Raw genomic sequence first — 15,546 nt, 5'->3', positions numbered from 1 at the left:
TGTTTAGTGCTCATGAAAATCTTCTTTGGTTTGCTCTTGAACATTTGAAAGTCACATTGTGATTTAAGCTATGATTTCCAGAATGTTACTTCAGCTTCCTTATAATTTATTTTTTCATGAAGGGACGAGGAACAGTTGCCACCGGCCGTGTTGAGCAAGGAATCATAAAAGTTGGTGATGAAGTGGAGGTTTTGGGTCTAATGCAGGTATGTTTACCGAGGCTTTTCCTGGGTTTTGACATTCTTTTAATTCTAATGCATTCCTTTTTGTTAAAACGACAATTGCTGAATTTTTGTCTTAATATTCTTTATTTGCAAATTTAGTGATGTAATGGTTTTTTCTTAGATGGCCCTATGTAGTGGTGGGTCCTAAAACTGAGTTTTTCTGTTCAGGGTGGCCCTCTTAAAACAACAGTTACTGGAGTTGAGATGTTCAAGAAGATTTTAGACCAAGGACAGGTTAGTGATTTGCATATTTATCCACAATGACTTCTCACATGGCATTTGTGAAACCAATGTGTCTTTTTATATTTTCATAGGCTGGTGACAATGTTGGTCTTCTTCTTCGAGGTCTGAAGCGTGAGGACATTCAACGTGGTCAGGTTAGTTGCAATTATCAAACTTTTCCCTTTCTTAGTGCTTGTGTATGCAACGTGAAACCCCACATTCAACCACATATCTGACAATGTATTTGTATTAAAAAAAAGGTTATTGCCAAGCCTGGTTCTGTAAAAACATACAAAAAGTTTGAGGCGGAGATATATGTACTCACAAAAGATGAGGGTGGGAGACATACTGCTTTCTTCTCTAACTACAGACCTCAGTTTTACTTGAGAACTGCTGATGTCACTGGAAAAGTAGAATTGCCCGGAAATGTTAAGATGGTTATGCCTGGAGACAACGTGACTGCTGTGTTCGAATTGATTTCAGCTGTTCCACTTGAACAAGGTCAGTAAAACTGTAGCTCAAGAGGAATTTATCATCGCAACCTGTTCCTGTTGCTACCTAACCACATTATCCACATGCTATACAATGTTATCCTTGCCTTTTCTTTTACTTTAGCCTTTGTAGCTCGTTTATTTCCCCATTGAATAATCTAGTGTATTTTATGGTGGGAGCGTTAAAACTTTGCTTTGCCAATTGCTGTTTGTTTTTTCAGGACAAAGATTTGCTTTGAGAGAAGGAGGCAGAACAGTTGGTGCAGGTGTGGTGTCAAAAGTACTGACTTAATATGCATGCCGTTCTTCAATTCTTCAAAAAGGGTTGGAAGCCCTGAGACTTGACTATTATCTTCAAATTACGACGACGTCGCAATGAATTAAAATATTTAGCAGTTGTTTTGGATGAAATTGAGTAAATTTTAGAGAAGCTCACCTTAATTGTTCATTTTTGTAGTTTAAATTTTGTCAACGTTCTCTTGGTTGCTGCAGACTGCTCCTGCTTCATTAAAAATAATTTGTGAATCATTTCTCTCTCTTTTACAATAATGCTCATTAGTAACAGATTTTGTTTACAAAACTGGATGAATATATTGATGTCCTATATTTTGGTTAATTGACTAAATTCATCATAAACTAAGAAAGTATAGCTTTCACTTGTGCCATCATTCTCAATTTGTAAGTGGTGGTTTGCATAATACAGCACAAAAATAATCTGTTAGCATATATTTTAGCATCATTTTATGTTAATCATTTTTGTTAGACAATACCGTTGAATTTTAATTCGTCATACTCCAAGTCAAATTTTGTGCCTTTTAAGTCATTCCATTACAAGACGTGCTCCTTTTTGTATGAAAATTTGAGAATTGATATACCAGAAGGAGTAACAATATAACACAAGTAGATTCAAAGACTTGATTTTAATTGGCTGTGCAAACTAGCATTTATCAAACATGGTTCTATTAACACTGATTACGTTCCAAAATTGTATGTTACATATAACATCAACAATAACAACTAAGTGTTCATATACATTGTTCCTTGAAGATCTCTTGCTAGAACTAACTTAAAAATCGAGCTAAGGCTTTAGCTTATTAGCTTCAACCTTCACAGCTAGGCATAAACATCAAACCAGAAATATACATAACTGCATTAGCCACCTAGCTTTGGCAGTAAAACTTGTCCAAACTACTCTTCATGTATCTGGCAATGGTAGTCGGTCAATTCAAGCAAGCCTCAGCACTGCAACCGCTAGCAATGCTGCGGCGCTCCAGTAGATTCCCTGTATGCTCTTGTCCAGTTTCTGAAACATGTCCTCTTCTTTTGATCCTGACTTCCCTGCATTCTTGCTAATGCTGACTACTGTAGCCCTTAGCTTATTTACTGCCCAAGAAAGCCAAACCAATGCAAATCCAAACACTGTATTGAACATCTTAGATGCAGAAATGGGGATCCTTCCACATGCAAGCTCACACATAACAGATAGCAGGACAGCGAGGCCGGTCCCAGCAATACCAGCAGAGAATTGTGTCAGCAGCTCGGAAAGCTCAGGGCCAGATTTCTTCAAAGAGAGCATTGCTGTTTGCCGGCGTTGCTTCTTGTCTACCATCAATGACAGAAGGCTCTCGCATGCATGCATGCCGTTCCTCTTGTAGAGATCCCTCTCGGTGCTAAGCTTCTTTTTCTTTTTCTGAGATGGCTTCATTTTGACTTTCTCAGGACTGCTAAGCAAAAGACAACCATTAAATGTAAATATTTCTTCATCAACAATTCACCATATGGCTAAATCATAAGTTGAAGAACCTTAGAAATTATTTAATCATTGTGTGAAACATACTTCTGTTTTCTTGAGTTAACTTTTAATAGTCAAACTATCTCAGTAGTTTAAATTTAAATGCTAAACTTCCAAGGTTGGACGATAGAGATTGATGGTTTGCCTATTGGAAAAAATCAAACCCCTTCCAAAGTCAGAAAACAGGTGCTAGGAAAAGTATATTTTACATACCTCTTTAATGGAGCAGTTAAGGCAGACTCAATCTTCAAGGAGAATTGGCCCCTGTCAATAATATTGAATATCAGCAAAAGTCAGCTTATCAGTATGAAACTAGCAATGATAGGCCATCAAATCCAGAGATTGAACATAAAGTAAAGAAATTGGTTTAAACTAATTAGTATTCATTATCGAACATGCAGTGATATGAAACACCAATACTCCATAATAAATTTATATGAGTGCTATGGATTTGATGCTAGGATTTTTATCCTTCATCATTAAGCCACACAATTTTACACATTAATGGACATAATTTTTCAACTGGTTGTAATTTATACACAATAGAGTTAACAACATTATGACTTCAACATGCAAAGACCGGTACCTATCAACATTTGAAAGGATAATATTTTAAGATTAAACAAGTTGAATTTTATACCTACTAAAGTATGGAACAAGCATAGACTTCTTTTCCCCCTTATGCGAATTTTCCAATATGTATGACTCAGCCACTGCAGCAAGAAAATCTTTCATCTCAATCGCAGAACCCATAAATGTGACTTGACCATCTGGATGAACTGTAATCTTTGAAGTAATAGCTGAATCTTGAACAAATTCCAGTAAAGGCTTTGGGATGTAGAATTCACTATTTGGCCAGAAAGGAGATGACAATCGTTGCGCTTTATCAATGCCTGGCAATTGCAATTTTGTCAAGTCCAATAACAGAGATAAATTTTCTCCATCTATGCCTTGTTCAGCAGTCCTGGACTGTAGAACCTGCAAGATCTTATCACGCTTTGTGCATTGTTCGACAATGCCAGAGCTGAGAAGTACTGGATTTGGGCAGCTCGCTGCAACCATTGACAAATGATCTTACTCAGAAGTCAGAATAATAAGATAATACTAGAAAAATTAGCAGCATAAATCATCTTTAGCATCTGAAGAGAGTACATGCATGGTTATCAACTGAATTTTTATCATCTGCAATATAGTGCAAAATACATAATAACCGAGAGAACAAACCAATCTTGTAACTCTGATATCTAATCTGTAGTTATCACTCTAATGTCTAATCTATTGATCATTGGATTTAACATCTCATTGGTAAATTGAAATAAAGATGATACACTCCATCCCTGATGGTCAATGACACATTCAATCAAATATTGGGGGTCATCAAATCACAAGAACCAATCAGAGATGTTGAAATTTGATGTGTTTACTGGACAAGTACATCAACAAATAGGACTTTAGGCATTGTGGCAAGCCAACAGTCGATTTCGCCACATAATTAGTCTATACAAAATGAGATAGAATAATAAAATAAAAGATTAAACAGCAGTGAGCAGTTGCAACACAAGGTGGGAACAAAGTCCTGCTAACACTCAAATAACTATACATCATCAAAGAAACAGCAAACGGTAAAAATGGCTGGATATATCATACGTTGGATGTCAATAAATATCGGCCTTTGAGCTGAGAACTCAACATTGATAAGCTGATTGTAATCCAGCAGCTCACTTCTAGATTTCCGTGACTCCTCATTTGGATGCGACTTAAGACAAGGATATCGATATGTGATAATGTCGGGTGCAGCTCCTAATGCAGGCAAGGATGTTTGACAAACCTACCATAAAAAGAAGATAAACAGATGAATAACTATACACAAGCACACAACTAAATGGTCATGCATATGCAATTTTCCGGAGTAATGGCATCTTAGAGTCATCCATGAAATTTCAACCCCAAATTTTTATCCCATACATCAGTTATGATTCATTATCTACAGCTGTATACAACTTCTAACACAATCATAACTACAACCAAATTTGGATGGAGGAGTTTGGAGCATAAATTTGTTTGCTTTGAGTAAACAATTGTTTAAAATCATATGAACCTAGAGAAAACTTATCATGTAGCCTCCAAATCAATCATCCAATCATTCATCATAGTAAAACTTCTTATAATTAATCAAACTTGAAATTATTTGAAATTAAAATAATTACCCTCCCACGTGTCCCTTCCATCCAAAATACCAAACATACCAAAAGAATTCATACAAAGTTTACAGAGATTTTAAAACAAAACAGCTCAAAAAATTCACAACCACCATCAAAATTTCAAAACTTGAAGAAATTCTAAGGTCATAAAATGGATGTTTACTTTGGTATTAGTGGAGGAGAAGGAAAATTCTGGGTGCAATACAAGGCCTGGAAGGTAACCATGAGAAGCCATCAAACAGAGTCTCTGAAGCATTTGGTGGTCTAAGAATCCAAAAGCTCCCTCCTTTGGTTTCTCCGTCAGAACCCCATCTGCTCTATCGCTTCCTCCACCTCAAATCTCCGGAGATTTTATGCAAGTTCGTTTTTTATATTAAATTTTAAAATATATATTAAATATGTTTAATACCGTATTAACAATTTCTAATTTGTTAACCTACCACGGGAAAATAGAGCAAACATAAGAGAAAGTAAAAAACAAAGGAATTGTAGCATTATAAAGAAAGATGCACTATTCAGTATTCACTACGTAAGAAATGAGCTTAAACAAAAATGATTACTACTAATAACGTTTAAAATAAACACGTGAGTCGTGTAGATGCGCGTCTTCCTAGTTCCCAATAATTCATTTTTATTATCCCTGCAAGAAATAAAAAAAAAAAGCTATTATTATTTAAGGCCATGCTGAGTGAAGCCTTTATTCGTCATTTCATTTCTGAGTTTCGTGTTTCTCTCTCTATTCTTTCCTTCTCTGTCTTCCCCCTCTCTTCGGTTCCGTGAACCCAAATTCGAAACCCTAGAAATTCAGCTTCCAGAATCTGACAATTCCTCTATTGGAACCCGAGATTTTCTCACCAAGTTCGTCCAATTACTCACTCAATCAAACTCACATACTGTAATCCGCGCCCCGAATTTCCCATTCCCACTTCGTCCCAAAACCCTCGATCGGCGTCAATTTCCGAACAATTCGATCGATTTAGCTACGGTGGCTCTCGCGCATGGGTAAGATTTTCCGAGAAACCGCGAAGCCGTCCTCCAAGTCCGCATCGCCGTCTTCGTCTTCAGCTCCGGTAACGACGTCGTCTACTTCCGTCACCGAAACAGTTAGGGGGTCTCATCATTTCAAGATCACGGGGTATTCTCTCTCGAAGGGGATTGGGATTGGGAAGTACGTGGCCTCGGATACGTTCTCGGTTGGTGGGTACGATTGGGCGATCTACTTTTACCCTGATGGAAAGAGCGTTGAGGACAATGCCACCTATGTTTCTCTATTCATCGCTCTCGCCAGCGACGGCACCGACGTTAGGGCGCTCTTTGAGCTGACCCTTTTGGATCAGAGTGGGAAGGAGAGGCATAAGGTCCATAGCCATTTCGAGAGGACGCTTGAAAGCGGGCCGTACACGTTGAAGTACCGGGGGAGCATGTGGTATGTTCAATTTTATGTCTTTTTTGTTTGGGGTTTGGCGATTTAGAAAAAAGGTTTTAGTCTTGATTTATTTACCTCAGCCTTTGTTTTCATTTATATAGTTGTGGATTTATATCGATTTTATACCTGTGGTTCCTGTAATTATTGTTTGGAAGTATGTTTTCGGTATGTGTGGCGTTTGAATTGGTTTCGATCACTGTGCATGTATGTTAACTTGTGGTGTTTAACTGTGACTGATAGCTGTTATGTTTATTTACAATAAGTGAATTATTATGTTGATTTTAAGTAATTTGAGTACTTCTTCCTTGGGAAATCACCCATCTATTTTGTTTTGAATGATGCTGTTGGGTTACCATTTTACGTGATCTGATCATTTGGTATGCGTTTCATATGTTTATGGGGATGGTTCAGCTGTGTGACCGGGCTATCTGTGTTGATGTTATGGAAATGGTTAATGGAATACTAATTCGAGGAAGAGGTGATTCGCATGTTGTTTAGGAGTAATTGCATGCAAAACAATTACTTCAATAATGTGCAAATTTGTCACTAAATCAATTATGTTGGTATGATTTTTTGTGGGCATGATGTAACAGGAACATTTGTGGCCTAATTGGTTTTTATTTTCATTTCATGTTTCTAAATTTTCTCCGCCTTTGGGGTTTGTTTTTTATGAAGGAGGCAGTGAAAACATTTTTTTTTATATTTCTTTTACTGTGTTCTTCCTGTTTAGCTTACAAAATTTTGAAATAGACAACACTAAAAATGAAATAAAAACAACCAGATCCTTATTTGTCTCATTTGTGGTTTATGTGCACCCATGCACACACAAGTGCTTGTTCTAAGCCAGTCGAAAGAGTTTGGGAAATGCTGATTGAGAGTTTGGCATTGTGTGTTTCAGGGGTTACAAACGGTTCTTTAAGAGAATGGCTCTAGAGACATCTGACTACGTTAAAGACGATTGTCTATCTGTGAATTGTAGTGTTGGTGTTGTGAGATCACGCACAGAAGGCCCTAGAATCTATTCTATAGCAATTCCACCATCCAACATTGGTGAGCAATTTGGTCAACTACTGCAAAGCGGAAGAGGAACTGATGTGAGTTTCGAAGTGAATGGAGAAATTTTTGCAGCCCATAAATTGGTAATAGCTGCACGATCACCCGTTTTCAGAGCCCAACTTTTTGGTCCTATGAAAGATCAGAATACCGATTGTATAAAAGTTGAAGATATGGAGGCTCCAGTCTTTAAGGTATGATTAAATGCTTTTTGTGATTCTTTTTCAATTTGCTTTGTGTTTCCGAATGCTTGGGGTTTTGGGCATTAGCATATTTATTATATTTTCAGTGCAACTAGGTATCCTTTAAATATTCTCCTTTATTCATCTTTTAGAAGAGAGAGAAAATAAAAAACAAGTAACTTACCTGATTTTTTTTTAAATTAGTACGTGAAAGTGGGTATTCAAATTAATTAAATAATAATAAATCCTTAAAAAGGCTGACTAAAAGACTGAATTTTAACGGACAAGTAGCATTTTTCTTATGTGTACATATGCTCTGGGCTATAGTCTGGCTATCTGGGACTCGGGGTTTGTTTATTGTTGTGATTTGTGAAATGTTTTCTGCAGGCATTGCTTCATTTTATGTACTGGGACACTCTACCTGATCTGCACGAACTCACTGGGTTGAACACAAAATGGGCAACAACCTTGATGGCTCAACATCTTCTAGCAGCAGCCGATCGGTATGCCTTAGAGAGGCTTAGGATGATGTGTGAAGCGAGTCTATGTGAAGATGTTGCAATAAACACTGTTGCTACGACTTTAGCTTTAGCAGAGCAGCACCATTGTTTTCAGCTAAAAGCAGTCTGTCTCAAGTTTATTGCAACCACCGAAAACCTCAGAGGTGTGCTTTTCTTCCCTGGATTTCTACTTCTTTGCTCACGAAATATTAGAATAGATAAATATGGTTATTAGGGATTGTAAATAGTAAGTGCCTAGTGCTGGAAATTCTTATGTTTAGTAAACCTGGATTGGTTTGAATAGAAATATTGATTCACCTTTATTTCTTCATCAACTAAGTATTTCCCCCGTTTGGGATTTTCAGCCGTGATGCAAACTGATGGGTTTGATTACTTGAAGGAAAGTTGCCCTTCTGTTCTGACAGAGCTATTGGAGTATGTGGCTAGATTCACTGAGCATTCGGACTTCATGTTCAAGCACAGGAATGATGTACTCCTTGATGGCAGCGACATAAATGGGAGGCGGGTGAAGCAAAGACTTTAACAAGTCTGTGTACACTGTCTGAACTGAAACTGCTTTCTGTAGAGTCCCCTTTCACTCTCCCTTTTTTAAAAAGGATAGCGAGATAAATCTTTTATAGGATTTAGTGGCAATTTTTAATTTTCTTAGCTAATTCATGTGTATGAGACGTAAATGTAATTTGTGATTTTACTTACTGCTCCGTTTGACTCTCTAGTTTCTGTAATATCTTCAGTTCATTTTCGCTTTTTTGTGAAAGAAACGTGTCTGAAAGTAGTGATCACTGATAAGTGCCGCGTGTGTTCACGGTTCATGTATTCGTTTGCTGTTATCATCTTAAAGACGTGGGAAGGGTATTTTCTGATGACATTCTCCCTCTTTTGTCTTCTAGTTCTGACAAACATGTTTCCAGTACCCTTCCCTTATTGTCAAAGCCATTGTATGACTGTATCAATGTGTGCCAAGCATCATTACTGCAATACCCTCGGTAATTGTGTTGTCATGATTGTTATGTTGCTTAACTAATGATTTATCTTATATAAATAAAACTGTTGTGTAACATAGTATTTAACACCCTTGTTATATGTGTGTGTTCCTATAAAACTATATGTTGCGACCAAGTTACTTGTTCTCATCTTTCTTTAGATTGTTGTTAATAAAACCCACAAAGGGGAGATTGCTGCCTTTATTCTTATTCAACCTTGGAGCCAGCCACAGCCAGATTGCTGCCTCTTGCGACCGAACCACCGCCCTTGGCCGTCACCTTGCAATGGACGCCTTCAGAGTTGCCGCCAATTTCTTCGACATACTCTGGAAGGATTTTGCCAAGGACGTGGTCACCGCCACCCTCGATTTGACTCCCCTCTTCGCGCAGTTTCTGCACTACCTCTTCCCCGCTCAGGCTTCCGAGCTCGAATTACAGCACAACTCAACAACGACGACGCCAGTAACGCTTTCCAAAAACACGAATGTGCCAGGGAGTTTGTATCGGTCAGTCTTGACGCTTGATTGATTTTACATTTATTTTTAATTTTGATGATGATGATGATGATGATGATGATGATGATGATGATGTAGGTTCATGGGCTTTATTTGAGTGCATGTTTAGTGATATCTAAGGTTTTGGGTGCGGCTGTACGGAAACATGTCTACTCTTTTGACCAAACCTGGGTAACTCATCTTCGGCAGAAGATGAAATTCTTTTCAGGCGGAGGTTCCTGAGAGGAGGAAATCATCATTCCTACCCGAATCCGAGGGACCTGATGTATACTCATGGGTCACATCATGTGCTCCTGATCATGATGCAGAATGTGTCACTGAGATATTAGTTAGAGGGTTTTGCAGGGGCTCGATGATGCCCGTGCTACCAGAAAATGAACAAATATGCATTGACCTCATCCTCTCAGAGTACAATCCTTTCAAGCTTATGAAGGATGGAAAGCTGGTGGCTTACCCATGGGACATGCCTCCTCCTTATCCAACAAATTCGGCAATTCTCTCATCTTCGTTGTCTTCTTCGCCGTTCTCACATATTCATGCACTCCTTCCTTTGAAGAAGAGTGAGCCCTTGAATCTCTCCGAGTCCCTGCGCAGTTACTTTGTCCTCAAATACTCTGAGAGCATGGCAAAGAGAGTAGAAGGCCTTGTCGCAATGGTACACAAATTGCACAATCAGATGCTGCGTGATGACCTTTCTCTGCCCTTTCGCCGTGACTGCCTCATCCGTTATTTCAAATGCCTTTGCATGATTGAGCCTTTCTTTCCTATGAATGGCTCACCCAACCCACCTATCTTTGTTTGGTACAATGCAATTGACCCGCAACAGGACTCTTCTCAACATAACATCCATTTGGAGAAGGCCTCTGTTCTCTTCAACCTGGTAGCCCTCTGCACCCACATTGCTCTCTCCTGCGATCTCACCACCAACCATGGCCATCGCCTTGCCATGGATGCTTTAACTTGGATCTTTCGACTGTGGTTGAATTCTAACAATGTATCTGGCACGTTTGACTTGTCCCAACAATACACCAGTATGATAAACAATGAGATTGACAAGTTGAAATTGAAGTTTTGTCATCCCCAATCTGATGTATCATCATTAGCTGGATACCCTGTATGTATAATCATCTACCTTTTCAGTTGATCTTTTCATTGTACGATTGACTAATGTCAATCTTGATTTGTTTTGTTTGATTGAAATGATGCAGGCTTCAACTTATGATCCATCGAGTGATGTCACCGAACAGATTCTTTTAGGGTATTGGAAGGCTCACTCCCTGCTTGGAGTGTTTTGTGAAGCACCATGCTTGGACCTTCTCTCTGAGGTTAGCCCTGTCAAGATTAAGGATGGAAATCTTGTGGCCAATGCAACCTGGGAGGCACCAAATTTGGCATTGGAGAACATGAGCTTGCAGGAGACACAACATTAACATTCCCGTTGAGAAAAACTAAACAAGCTTTAGAAATGAACTTTTTTACTTATTTTTAAGTGGATGTTGGAACTTTGTTTGTTGATGCTAGAACTCTTCTTATGAAATATTATCCTAGAACTCTTCTTATGAAATATTATCCTCGTGATTTTGTTGGTTGATGTATGAATATATTCCTTTTTATTCATCACCAAAGCAGCGATTTGAATGCCTCTGATATTTTCTTGTAGCTATTGGTAGATATTGTTACATATTGGTAAATTGAGCTTGTTCAGTGTTTCCAATTTCCCATCCATCAAGGGCTAAAAATTTTAAACAAGCAGATAATATAGTTTCATTTAGAATCATTCTTATTTTTTGATGAACAAATTATTACTATTATTAAATGTGTACTTTATCTTTTTTAGAACAAATTAATAAAGAAACGATCTTATGATATGAGATGAAGCGAAATAAATGAAAAAAAAAAAAAGCACACTGCATTAATATATTTGATATAAAAATTACCAAACATAAATCACTTTAACACAAACTTACTTTTCATCAAAATCAAGTTTGCAAAATCAATTTTATACAAACTCTCGTTTACAAACTGAAATCCAAACACACACTAAGTATATGGTAAATTATTTGGTGCTTCTATCACGTCTACAAACGATCCTCTCAAAACTTTTTATGCTATAATTGCGGACTATACCCACTATATTTTTCAGGTATTCTACATCCTTTATCATCTCTGTTATCACCATATATATATCGTGGTTATTTGAAGTGATCACCCTAAGTTTGGGGCCCGGGATGGGCTGTCTAGCAATCAGCTCGAAATGCAAAATGTGTTGACCCCGTGAAGATCTGAAGCAGCCTCTGATCATCTGGTGCTGGGGTAAAAGAATGTGGATCATTCTTAGTCTTCAACCAACCTCTTAAATCTTCTTGTCTATAAGAGCGTATTGTTGCTATGACATATTTCACCTCGTATACTTCGGCAGTGGTTGTGACTTTATAAATTAGCCATTGTTCTCCACCAACAAATTAGCCATTGTTCTGCAATCTTTTTAAAAATATCTTTTGAGTATTACACTTTATATACTATGTACTCCTTATGTACTCCTACTAAAAAAATTATAACAAATAAGCCTACATCTACTATTGATAAAAAAATCTTGGTAACAATAATAAATAAATAAATTAAAAGAAACAAAATAATTCAGTTAATAAAGCTTATAGTAGAGAGAATTGCAGTAAATTTGGTTGGGAGGAAACAAAGAGATACAAGTAAGGGGGTTAAATTCGAAACGCAGAGCCCATTCACCTGCTGAAGCAATCTCTAGCTGGTGCCTCCTCAACATCACGTCCACAAACGATCCTCTCAGAACTTCTAAGTTATAATTGCGGACTATACTCACTGTATTTTTCTGGTATTCTACATCATTTATCATCTCTGTTATCACCACATATATATCGTGGTTACCTAGAGTGATCCCCCTAAATTTGGGGTCCAGGATGGGCTGTCTAGTAGTCAGCTCGAAATGCAAAATATATTGACCCCGTGAAGCAGTCTAAAGCAGCTTCTGATCATCTGGTGCTGGGTAAAAGAATGTGGATCATTCTTAGCCTTCAACCAACCTCTAAAATCTTCTTGTCTATAGGAGCGTATTGTTGCTACAACATATTTCACCTCGTGTACTTCGGTAGTGGTTGTGACTTTATAATTTAAGGTCAAGTCCCCTGAAATCTCCACTAACAAATTAGCCATTGTTCTGCAATCTTTTTAAAAATATCTTTTGAGTATTACACTTTATATACTATGTACTCTTTATGTACTCCTACTAAAAAATTATAACAAATAAGCCTACATGTACTGTTCATAAAAAAAAAATCTTGGTAACAATAATAAATAAATTAATTAAAAAAAAAAGAAAACAATTCGATGCTTATAGCAGATAGAATTGCATAGTTAGAAATTGGATAGTTGATCATTTGGTGCTGGGGTGAAAGAATGTGGATCATTCTTAGCCTTCAACTAACCTCTTTAATCTTCTTATCTGTAGGAGTATATTGTTGCTACGACATATTTCACCTCGTATACTTCGGTAGTGGTTGTGACTTTATAATTTAAGGCCAAGTCCCTGAAATCTCTACCAACAAATTAGCCATTGTTCTACAATCTTCTTAAAAATATCTATTAAATTATTACACTTTATATATTATGTACTCTTTATGTACTCTTACTAAAAAAATTATAACAAATAAGCCTACATATACTATTGATAAAAAAAAATCTAGATAACAATAATAAATAAATAAATTAAAAAAATAATTCAGTTAATGAAGCTTATAGTAGAGATAATTACAATAAGGTTGGTTGAGAGAAAAGAAGGAGATTGAGGTATATATAGAAGTTAGAGATTGAAAAAGACAAAAAATTTCAATTAATCTTTTTTCAAAATTTTCTTCTGAACAAGGTTAATATAATAATAACACATGCAACTAAAACAATACGTCATTTTTGTAACTTTCCATTACTATCCTTAAGTTCAAAATTTCTACTAAAACAATTCATCATTTTCATTCCTTTAAAAATACTCTTTTGCGTAGTTAAATACAACGTTCAAATTTTAATTCTTTACTCTTTTAAAAAATAAACAATCATTTTTTGTTTTTTTTTTTTCACAGATATATTTTTTATTGCATAAAAAAAAACTTTATATTTGGTAATACATTATATCAAACAATCTTTTCTTGTTGCTCGCTTAATTTTGTAGTATTTTATTATTGTTTTATTTTAAAATCTATTAAATTTTTAGATGCAATTATTTTATAATTTTCTTAACATAAAAGAGTCTATTTTTAATTTTAAATTTTTATTTAAATAAAAAAACTATATAAAACTCAAATTATAAGACTTATCTATTTCAGACTATAATGTGCTTAATGTTACATTAAATTATATTAACATCGTAATTGTTTTCTAAGAAAAAATGCAATAGAGTTTTTGATACTCTAGTTAGATATATTAAGGATAAAAAATTATTAATAACGCATCACGATCATATTAATGAAATATCGAATAATTTTTTATCATTATTTCTCTCAGTATGAACTTGGGATCATAACAAATAATAGTAAACTTTAATATTCTCGCTTTTTATTAATATTGACAGAGTCCATATTTTTTTTTAATTTCATTTTACCTTTGCAAGTTGCAACAATATGCTGCTGTCATGTGATCATCATAATGTAAATATTTAATTACAAATTTTTTTTAAAATATTTATGAACTATCAAGAATGGGCGAAAGAGTATTGTATGAAATTCGAATTGATAGCTCATAAATATTTTGAAGAAGACTCGTAATTAAATATGTTGATAGTTTTATTTTTAATGCATAGAATAAAATATATATTTTTTTATTTTTAAATTATTAATTTTTTTAATAAATTTATTTAAATTATGTCACTCTGATTCGAATTACCCTAATACTATATGCATGTATAATTCGAATTAATTTGATTCAAACTCGCTTAATACTCATGCATATATAATTCGAATCAACCTGTTTCAAATTACTATGGCTGTCAAAATGGTGGCTAGTTCGAATCAGCTTAATTCGAACTAGTGTGGGTCACATGTAGTTTGAATTAATATGATTCGAATTACTCCTTGAATTAATCATGCATAATTCAAATTGTATCCATTCGAATTACTTTGATGAGGACTAATTCGAATTTAGATGATTCGAATTACTATTGCTTTAGCTAGTTCGAATTGTATCCATGTCACATTTTTGGTTTTGGTAGAATCGTGTAAATTCTTTTTCCATTTGATTTAATATAGTTTTTTATCCTTAATTTTCATTTTAATGCAATTAAAGAATGTCATGTTACACATTTTAATTGTCAAATTAGTAATTAGTCATTAATATTGATAATTATATATAAAATAGATAAAGTGCTTAAAGGAATGAGAGAGATAGAGAAAGAAAGAGGAAGGATGGGAGAACTCTTTAATTTTGGAGAGAAAATTTTGATTTCAATTGCAATGAGGGAGTGACATGTCATTTTGGTTGTAAAATTAGTAGGGAGGAATGAAGAATTCTTTAATTTTGGAAGGAAAAATTTAATTTCAGTTATAATGAGGGAGTGACATGTGATATATTTTGGTTGTAAAATTAGTAAGAAGAAAAGGAGAATTCTTTAATTTTGGAGAAAAAGTTTTGATTTTAACTACAATAAAAAATAATATATGACACATTTTGGTTATAAAATTAGAATATATAATAGATAATAGATATTAATTAATTGATAAATTAAGAGTATTTATAAATAGAGGTATCTTTTATAGTGCCTAACATTTACATATAAGATTCAAAAATAAAAGAGTGAGTTCTACTTTGCACTCTATCTCTATTTTTGGACAAGTTAGACAAATTTTATAACCACAAAAAAATTATCCTTAAACAAAAAAAAATAATATTTTTAAGAAAATAAATAAAAATTATTTATA

The 15,546-nt window shown here is 35.2% G+C and overlaps 4 protein-coding genes across 7 annotated transcripts in view; 3 read left to right on the top strand and 1 right to left on the bottom strand.

Annotated features, from left to right (window-relative positions):
• The window catches only part of LOC107645360 (elongation factor Tu, mitochondrial), a 4,231-nt gene extending 2,654 nt beyond the window's left edge, over nt 1-1,577 (top strand). The window contains exons 8-12 of the mRNA XM_016349371.2: nt 123-206; nt 393-458; nt 539-601; nt 707-947; nt 1,159-1,577. Coding sequence (XP_016204857.1) covers nt 123-206; nt 393-458; nt 539-601; nt 707-947; nt 1,159-1,229 — 525 coding nt within the window. The 3' untranslated portion in view covers nt 1,230-1,577. The remainder of the gene's footprint in view (nt 1-122; nt 207-392; nt 459-538; nt 602-706; nt 948-1,158) is intronic.
• LOC107645363 lies at nt 1,861-5,299 on the bottom strand. 2 transcript variants are annotated; one of them, XM_021103725.1, is made up of 5 exons: nt 5,094-5,299; nt 4,377-4,557; nt 3,370-3,781; nt 2,943-2,993; nt 1,861-2,661 (listed from the first exon to the last, which is right to left on the bottom strand). In XM_021103725.1, exons 1-5 carry the CDS (start codon nt 5,184-5,186, stop codon nt 2,163-2,165), a joined length of 1,236 nt encoding a protein of 411 aa, XP_020959384.1. In that variant the 5' UTR covers nt 5,187-5,299; the 3' UTR covers nt 1,861-2,162. The 2 variants fall into 2 exon arrangements, with proteins under 2 accessions (XP_020959384.1, XP_016204860.1); XM_016349374.2 differs by having other exon boundaries at nt 1,878-2,658.
• The window catches only part of LOC107645359 (sm-like protein LSM2), a 64,070-nt gene continuing 54,144 nt past the window's right edge, over nt 5,621-15,546 (top strand). The window contains exons 1-4 of one of the 2 annotated variants that reach the window (XM_016349372.2): nt 5,623-6,356; nt 7,255-7,603; nt 7,979-8,255; nt 8,457-8,980. In XM_016349372.2, coding sequence (XP_016204858.1) covers nt 5,929-6,356; nt 7,255-7,603; nt 7,979-8,255; nt 8,457-8,635 — 1,233 coding nt within the window. In that variant the 5' untranslated portion in view covers nt 5,623-5,928 and the 3' untranslated portion in view covers nt 8,636-8,980. Of the gene's footprint in view, nt 6,357-7,254; nt 7,604-7,978; nt 8,256-8,456; nt 8,981-15,546 lie in introns of those variants that run through there. The other variant, XM_021103723.1, reaches the window with a different exon arrangement.
• On the top strand, nt 9,464-11,252 carry LOC107645362. Of its 2 annotated transcripts, XM_016349373.2 has the most exons (3): nt 9,464-9,601; nt 9,689-10,724; nt 10,819-11,166. In XM_016349373.2, the coding sequence occupies exons 2-3, from the start codon at nt 9,963-9,965 to the stop codon at nt 11,038-11,040; spliced, it is 984 nt and encodes a 327-aa protein (XP_016204859.1). In that variant the 5' UTR covers nt 9,464-9,601; nt 9,689-9,962; the 3' UTR covers nt 11,041-11,166. The 2 variants fall into 2 exon arrangements, with proteins under 2 accessions (XP_016204859.1, XP_020959383.1); XM_021103724.1 differs by lacking the exon at nt 9,464-9,601 and having other exon boundaries at nt 9,608-10,724; nt 10,819-11,252.

The sequence above is a fragment of the Arachis ipaensis genome, chromosome B06 (assembly GCF_000816755.2).
Source record: "Arachis ipaensis cultivar K30076 chromosome B06, Araip1.1, whole genome shotgun sequence".
In the NCBI taxonomy this organism is placed as follows: Eukaryota; Viridiplantae; Streptophyta; class Magnoliopsida; order Fabales; family Fabaceae; genus Arachis; species Arachis ipaensis.
Note: the sequence above shows the minus strand (reverse complement) of the source record. Positions and strands in the feature narration are given on the sequence as shown.

Bases quoted from the DNA above. Each gene is read 5' to 3' on its own strand.
- LOC107645363 (XM_021103725.1), bottom strand. From the start codon at position 5,186: ATGCTTCAGAGACTCTGTTTGATGGCTTCTCATGGTTACCTTCCAGGC. The intron at 2,994-3,369 runs GTATAAAATTCA...TATTATTGACAG, and splicing joins CTTGTTCCATACTTTAGTAG to GGGCCAATTCTCCTTGAAGA. The intron at 2,662-2,942 runs GTATGTAAAATA...TCTTTTGCTTAG, and splicing joins TTAACTGCTCCATTAAAGAG to CAGTCCTGAGAAAGTCAAAA.
- LOC107645362 (XM_021103724.1), top strand. From the start codon at position 9,963: ATGATGCCCGTGCTACCAGAAAATGAACAAATATGCATTGACCTCATC. The intron at 10,725-10,818 runs GTATGTATAATC...GAAATGATGCAG, and splicing joins CATCATTAGCTGGATACCCT to GCTTCAACTTATGATCCATC.